This window comes from Spermophilus citellus (genome assembly GCF_964194105.1).
Source record: "Spermophilus citellus genome assembly, chromosome: 12".
NCBI classification, from domain to species: Eukaryota; Metazoa; Chordata; class Mammalia; order Rodentia; family Sciuridae; genus Spermophilus; species Spermophilus citellus.
Genome location: NC_138198.1, coordinates 1,818,349 through 1,826,386, shown reverse-complemented (window position 1 = coordinate 1,826,386; position 8,038 = coordinate 1,818,349). Strand labels below are relative to the sequence as shown.

The 8,038-nt window shown below is 45.5% G+C and overlaps 1 protein-coding gene across 2 annotated transcripts in view; it reads right to left on the bottom strand.

Moving 5' to 3' along the window:
* Positions 1 to 2,458: 2,458 nt before the first annotated feature.
* The window catches only part of DIRAS2 (DIRAS family GTPase 2), a 30,380-nt gene continuing 24,800 nt past the window's right edge, over positions 2,459 to 8,038 (bottom strand). For both annotated transcript variants that reach the window (XM_081263677.1, XM_081263678.1), the window contains exon 2: positions 2,459 to 3,920. In XM_081263677.1, the coding sequence (XP_081119803.1) occupies positions 3,286 to 3,885 (600 nt within the window). In that variant the 5' untranslated portion in view covers positions 3,886 to 3,920 and the 3' untranslated portion in view covers positions 2,459 to 3,285. The remainder of the gene's footprint in view (positions 3,921 to 8,038) is intronic.

Sequence of the window (8,038 nt, the reverse complement as noted above, 5' to 3'; positions counted from 1 at the left end):
CTTGTATGCAAGGGTGATTTTTAGACCTGCAGAGTAAATAAAATATAAGAGAATGGAATTGTAACAATAGATACACCTTAATATAAATATACATATTGATATCCCACACATATAAAAGTCATGCTCTGCAAATACTTTGTCTACAGACGATCTGTGGGCTACTGAATTCCAACATATCTTCAGGGATTTACACGTGTCCCATTCGTTGTGGATATTTCCAGAGAGCTTATGTAGGTGCAACACATTACAAATTTGGGGGAGAAAAAAAGTATCACAGAGCGATTTTTTAAAATATCGAGTACATCTTTTGTTCTACAAAGAATGAGCCTTTCTTAAATATTACAAACAGTGAAACAAATATACTAGCTTACAGATATGTACAGTTTACTACTTTAATATTTCAAAAATGCAGGAAGATAAACTATATAATATACATAATTTTAGATAGAGTGAACAATTCAATATTGCTCTTGTGTTGGTCTTGCTGCATTGTATGCATGCCAATGGCTTGTCACTGGATGGAGAGGGGACCAGTGGGGACAGAAGGGAACTCATGGAGCCCCATGCGTAATCCCACAGTGCCATCTTCAAAGCAATATTTTGAGTTTTATAACTTTCTAGGACTGGGTTAAAAAACGTTTGTACCCATGTGCAGTGTAGGACAGATTCTCAGGAATCACCACTCCATATTCGAGGATGGGAACAAACACATGGTGAAATCCACCTGCTCAGTGCTACTGACCCCTCAAGCCCCAAGTCAGTTGGGGAGCTCCTGAAAGACGAGGATGATACAACCATCAACATCCTCAGTTGGGTTCACAAAAAAGATGGCAGAACGGAGCCCCAGGGTGGAGGCTTCCTTCCTTCCTACCCTATAAACCCTCCGGCAAAGAACAAAGGAATGGAGTGCATCTTGAGTGAGCTCGGATTGTCAAGAATTATAAGCTCCTCAAATTGATGAAGCCCCGAGCGCTCAAACCTGGAGAAACTGTCTTCCAAGGAAAGAAACCCTGACTCATTCAGGGTGGGAATTGGAAATGGGACACTTGGTAGGAAGCATTCACAATAAACGCCTTATTAACATGACAGCTGGTGGCAAAGCCGTTAGAAAGAACACACCCAACTCTAGAAAATCCCCGTTGGCCATGAAGTTCTGTAACTTCTTCCATTTCCTTCACATTTGGGTGACAAACTAATAATTTCTGAGAATAGGGAAAACTATGTAGGGACGTGTTGAAAAACATGTTCCAGAATATCCAACAACGAGATCTCATTGGGAATGTGATGGAATACTATGGAATGGCCTTTGGAAGGCACCTACATGAAGCATTTAAAGAGGGCCTAGAAATGCCCCAATTATCTGAGCTCCCTACTGGCTCCCTTCCTTTCTCAGCATGATCATTTCCCCAGGTAAAGACAAGGGAATTTTTTTTCTAGAATCCCAAAGAGATGGTAAGACCGTGAAGCCAAGAGGTTTTTGAAGGCACCTCCTACACACTAAATACATCACCAGGGAGGGTCACTGGTAGAGCCCCGATGAGACCAGATAAGAGAATTGAATAAGAAAGGACTAAAAGGAAACTAGGAAGTACTGAGAACCCAAGTATGCTTTGGAGGATGAAGGTGTCTATGTGGCTGTAACAGGAAACCCTGCATATAGGAAGGGTCATCAAAATAGCAGGTGCAGAAGGTAGTTTGTGTAACATCTCCAGCTGGGAAGTCCTGCCTGGGGTTGGCACTGATGCCCAACATCCAGGAAGACCCTGTCTGCAAGAAGCGTGCACTGCTGCCTACCCAGATGTCCAAGAGGATGATCCACCAGTTGGGGCAGGCATGCATTCTGCCAACTAAAACAGGAAAACTCAGGCTTTGTGGGAATTTCTCAAGAAGCAGAGCCCAACCACCATGGCAGAATGGTTAAGCTGAGTAGGCTCTGCCCAGGACAGAACAACCAGCCTTGTCTACAGACACCATCACCTCCCATGCCTCCTGCAGGAACTAGCAGTGGCTGGAATTTGGTTTGAAGTATTAAGGATGCACACACAATCATTAAGAGAAGAGGACCACGGTTTCTAGGGTGGACACTGCATTGAACAGGTCTTTAAGGATGTGTGTAATAGAACATGCAAGAGTTTGCTATCGATTAAACGCATTGTCCAGGAATACAGTCCTGATTTGGGTAGGTCGTCACAAACACAGTGGACAACTTCTGTTGCAAAATATTTCATGAAGGTGCAAAGTGTAGCATATACATGTTCACGTCACTTAGAAAAATGATGTGCTTCTGGTCACTGGATGGCCTTTGTTGGCTGTTACCCAGCTGGATACAGATCAAGTTATTGAAGAGGAAAACAAAAATCTTGGAGGGGCAAGGGGAATTTTTTTTTTCTAAAAATAGCTACTTTATTTGCTTGAATTTAAAATCTGAGGGGTAGAAGTTATAGCCCTCACGGGCGAAAGGAAAGGAACTCCACATTCTAAAACCCTCAAAGTATAACACAGGAACATTATTGCGGTGTTTGAATAATAATGTCACAATACCTTTACTCAAAAATTGAAGAACTTCTGACACAGCAGTGTGCTATTAGTGAACTCATCCTGGTAGGTGAAAATAAATAAGAAGTAGTAAGTTGACATGACACTTGCTCACTAGGTCTAGAGGAGGTGAACACATCCCCTTAGGGTAGGATGGGGTGGGAATTAACTGAGAATGCACATCCTTTGAGGAAGGCTGTCTGACTTTATCTTTAATACAGTTAAAAATCTGTGGAAGGGAGCCACTGTGGTTCACTGTGGACCAACTGGTTTTCCCACGAACTCTGCCTGATGGTTCCCTCCTCCCCCCAAAGATGTAATTGACTTCTGAGCGAGAGAAATGGCTGGTTTGGAGTTGGTGCCAGTAGCTCTGGCTCTCTTTCGTGCAGGTAGATGACATCCAGCCTTCCCAGCTTCTCCTGCTTTGAAGGGTACGAGTCTTCCTACCTCCTCAGGGCAGAAGCCGCCCTCGTCCATGACTGTCACCTCTCTCAGTTCCCTGGGAGGCTGAGCGAGCGTGCGGGCTTTCGAGGTCACCGCCTGGCGGACTCGGCCACTCCACAGAAGGGTGGCTGGTCATCATGGGTGGGGGGTGTGGAAGGCCTTCTTCAGGACACGGGGGCGGGCCTGGGTCAGGTGCCAGGTTTCAACACGTGGGCATCGGACATGCTGCCCGGACCAGGGGTTCACATGGGGTGGGGCAGGGGCGAGGCCGGGGGACGGCAGAGGCTCCTGGGGTGGCCCGGGCGCTCACATGACCACGCACTTGCCCTTGAGCTTCTCCTTCCTCTTCTGCTGCTTGCTCTTCTTGCCGTCGATCTGGAGGCTCACGGTCCTGCGCTTCTCCAGGTTGAGCAGCTCCTGGAAGAGCTCCTTGACGTTGTGGTTGAGCTTGGCCGAGGTCTCCATGAAGGCGCACTTCCAGGAGCGCGCCAGGGCCTCGGCCTCGCCGCTCGGCACCTCGCGGTTGGGGCTCTCGTCGCACTTGTTGCCCACCAGCATGATGGGGATGCTCTCCACGTCGCCCTTGATCTCGCAGATCTGCTCGTAGATGGGCTTGAGCTCCTCCAGGGACTGCCGGCTGGTGATGGAGTACACCAGGATGAAGGCGTGCCCCTTGGAGATGGACAGGCGCTGCATGGCCGGGAACTGGTGGCTCCCGGTGGTGTCGGTGATCTGCAGCGTGCAGATGCTCTTGTCGCAGCTGATCACCTGCCGGTAGGTGTCCTCCACCGTGGGGATGTAGCTCTCCCGGAAGGTGCCCTTCACGAACCGCAGGACCAGGGAGCTCTTGCCCACGCCCCCGGCCCCGAACACGGCCACGCGGTAGTCGTTGCTCTGCTCAGGCATGTCGCTGGGGGGCTGCCACCGTGCACCGGAGACACCTGGCAAAGGAACCAGATGTGGACAATGAGTGTATTTGAGATTTAAAAAAAAAACCCACTTTGAAAAGTAGCCTGGGCTTTCTTTCTGACTCTGCTTTCGCCCTCCCAGCCCAAGAAGAGGTTCCATTTAGAGACACCCACGACTCTAAATTGAACGCATCGGGCCAGTCCGCAGCTCCCAGAGCGCAGCTCATCTGCGCAGGAGCTGGACTGCCACCAGCCTGTTTCTCCTCCTTGGATCCTGACTGAGCAACTTTCATCACACACAGACCGACCGTCTGCTCGGGGAGAAGAGGCAGAGGGCTGGGAGGGACAGGCAGGGAGAAGGGGAAGAGCATGGGTGGTGGAAGGAGACCCTCCTCATGATACAGAACACAGGTATGAAGATGTGAGTTGGGTGTCAACAGACCTTATGTACAGTCAGAGAGATGGTGAAATGTGCTCTCAAGGTGTATGAAGAACTGTCATGCAAAATAATGATGATAATAATGATAATAAAGAGCTCATGTATAATGGCATAATTTGGAGTGAACATATTTTATATACAGAGTCACAAAAAAATGGTGTTGTGAATGGATGATTATGATTGTCATGCACTCCACTGTTGTCATATATGTAAGAAATTTAAAAAAAAAAAAAAGGAGATGCAGAGTCATCCCAAGAGGGACAGAATCCAGGATAGGCCATGGGGGGAGATGAGAAATTCACCAATGCCCTGAAGACACACACACACACAGCATGTGTGATTTTTTTTTAAATATTTGGAGGGAGGAATGAGGAAGCTTTTAATATTTATTTGAAGTTCATGTTAACTCATGAAATCCTACCACCTTGAAGAACCTGGTGTCACTATTTCTGAGGTGTCATGTTGAAACTGGAAACACAGAAGGGCTCAGGACTACAGTGTTATTCAGCCAGCGAGGAACAAGACTGGGCCACCAACCAAGGTACTCTGGATGCCAGGCCAGCCACAGGCTGTCTGCAGAAGGGCTGGTCATGGTGTCCTGGATATTACTCCAGCAGAGATTACCACCACCATGTACAAAGACTTAAAAGTTAACGAAGAAGCTTGGATAGTCGTTTTATTCATCACACCTAAAATGATGTGTTTTATTTTTAAGAATCACAAGGAATGGAATATCACCAGGCTCGCTGTCATTAAAATTATTAGCAGTCGTTAAAACTGAGTAGAATGGAAGTTCCTTCCATCACAAACCTGACCCCTGGTCCATGGGAATTGTACATGTGTTTTTTTTCATTTATAAACCATCAAATATCTTTTATCCTGTCTCCTCTTTGGCAAGGAAGGACATAATATGCAAAAAACAGAGAAATAAGCAATATTCACATTTTTTAAACTAAAACAGAGAGGTAAAGCTCATGCGAATCCTGGAATCCATTCATTTCTGCAGACAAGCATTGTACTCATTTTCCCCTTTCTATTCCTAGAGTAATTATGGAATAATAATCAGCATTGCTGAGCAAAATCATTTTCAGAGTCCAGTAAAAATTATTAAACATAATTAACAATGGGAGGAAATGGGTTTAGGCAATGAATATATATATAATCTCCTGGCAGACAGAATGTCAGATCAAAGTCCAGACTGCAACCTCCCGTCTTCTGCTTTCAACACGCACATCTGCCTACAAATTAGCTCCATCAAATCCTCAGTTGTTCTTGTGCATACTTTGGAATCCTAGACCTGCAAAGAAACTTCAGAAGCATCTATGATAAAAGAAGAAATAGAAAAATGTCAGGAAGTTCATTAACAAGAAAAGACTAAAAGAGAGCCTGCTGAAGAGTTTGATGAAGTGTATTCAATGCTCATGAAATAATCAAGATCAACCCAAGAGTGTAGGGTTGGGACAAATGAAATAAATTGTCATATAAGTTAAATCTAAAAAAAAAAAAAAAATCAGTGGCACATGGAACCCGATTGGAAGGTCCTCTCTGCATTCTCCAAGTGAGGCTTGGAAGCTGGTTTTCTCACTCAGACTTGTTTAGTATTATGTTTATTTAACTCCAGAACTGAGTCCAAGAATCTAGCTGGAAGAAAACCTGTCCTAACAAGCCCCAAATCCCAATATCACCCAAAGATCTCTAGGTCCACGGGATTTGCTTTTTTTATGAGTTTGCTGAATATGTGAGCATTTCTTTTTGGTGCTAAGGCATCTCCATAATAAAACTAGCAACCAAAATAGAGATAGCAACTACTAAACATAAAAAGAATCATGGTGACCTGTTTTTCATTTGTCCAGATAAATATCAATTGAGCTTTGGCTACAGGCCAGGCTCTGGATGAGGGAACAGGAGACAACTGTGCAGAAGCGAGACCTATGCAGTGTCTACCCATAGAGTTCAGAATCAAGTGGAGCAGACGGAATAAAAAATATAACTTCACAAATATTTAAAAATGTACATCACAGGCTGGGGATATAGCTCAGTTGGTAGAGTGCTTGCCTTGCATGCACAAAGTCCTGGGTTCAATCCCGAGCACCACAATCCTGAGTGATATATATATATAACTAGTTCTGCAAAAGAGAGATCTAAAGGAACCACCTGATCAGACCTGGGATATCAGGAATAATGTCCCTGGTGGGACTGATGTTTAATGTGCAAGGGAGATCTGGGGCAATAACTCTGCAATGACCTCTGTCTCAAACAAGTCTTATTCCAGCTGTAAATACTATTCCCTCACCTTAGAACTATTCATGTATTTCACCAGCTTTCTGCAATACCTTCTACACACTATGCAACCTCAATGCTCACCTTCTAGCAGTAGATAGCAGAAAACCTCAAGAATGGAAACATTACACCCCACGTGGAGGATGCTATCATGAAATTACAAACAAGGACTCAAGAAGAACTTAGGGGGGCATCGAATTCTGCCTGGAGCCCGGGAGGCAACTCACCAGATGGCTGGGGAATGAGAAGCATGTCCCTCAGAAGAAAGGATTTTATGGAAAGGAACAAATACAGGAAATAACACTGACATTCATCTCAGGGCAGGAAGTTGGTGTAAACTGGCATCTGGGAGTCAGTCTGAAGGAGCCAGCGTTATTACCCAAAGGACAGACACGGGAAGGAGGTTTGGAGACAAGGTAGTGGCCAGGAAGGAGCTGCAGAGGGGTCCGGCTTGCAGGGCGGGGGGAGACATCTGGTAGGTGACTGGGCTTCCGTTTAGAAGCTCAGCAGAGATCTACAAGCTAATGATAGATACAGGGATGTCATCCATACAAAAATAGCACTAAAACCTACAGAACTCCCCCAGGGAGAGAGTGGAAGGAGAAGAGCAAATGCCAGATCTGATTTGTACTATTAAAAGAACTCGTCGAGTTACTTAAACTTTGTGCATTTGAGTTGCATGAATGACAAAGTGGAATGATAAGCCCCCCTCTTCACAGGGGCTGCTGTGGAGGGAGGGGGCGCGAGACGGTACCACGAGGCGCTCAGCACAAGCCCCAGCCACGGGTTGTCTGGCTTCTTTCAGGAAGGATCAAGCAGAGAAGGGTCACCAAGGAGCAGGAAGATGGAAAGGGAGGAAAATGAGCAAGAAGGCGACAAGAAGTCAAGGGAGCAGGAGGTAGGAACACCGTCCAGAGGGGAATCGTAGCTACCAGCACCTGATGGAGAAAGAACACAGACCTCAAGTCAGAATCCCAACCCTCCACCTTAAAACTGTAAGGAAGAAAGAGCAAACCAAATCCAAGGAACACTTAGATTACAGTCTAAGTTAGATCAGATTTACAGAATTATTAAAGAATAGAGAAAAATCAACAAAACCAAAAGTTTTGTGTTGGAGACAAATGAAAGAAAAATGCTAGAGACTTTGTGCTTTGAATTCATTCACTACAAGGCTAAAATAGTCCACACAGCCTGGTACTGGCGCAGTATTGATACAGAGAGGCCTAGAATAGAATCCAGAGTCCAGAAATAATCAATTGATTCTGACAAAGCTCCCAAGGAAACTCAATGGAGAAAGAATAGCCCTTTCAACAAATGTGCTGGATGTCCGCAGGCAGAAGAATGACGCTGGAGCCCTCCCTCATACCATATAATGAAGTGACGCCAAACGATCAAATACCTAAGCTAAAAAGCTCTCGGAAGAAAACAGGCC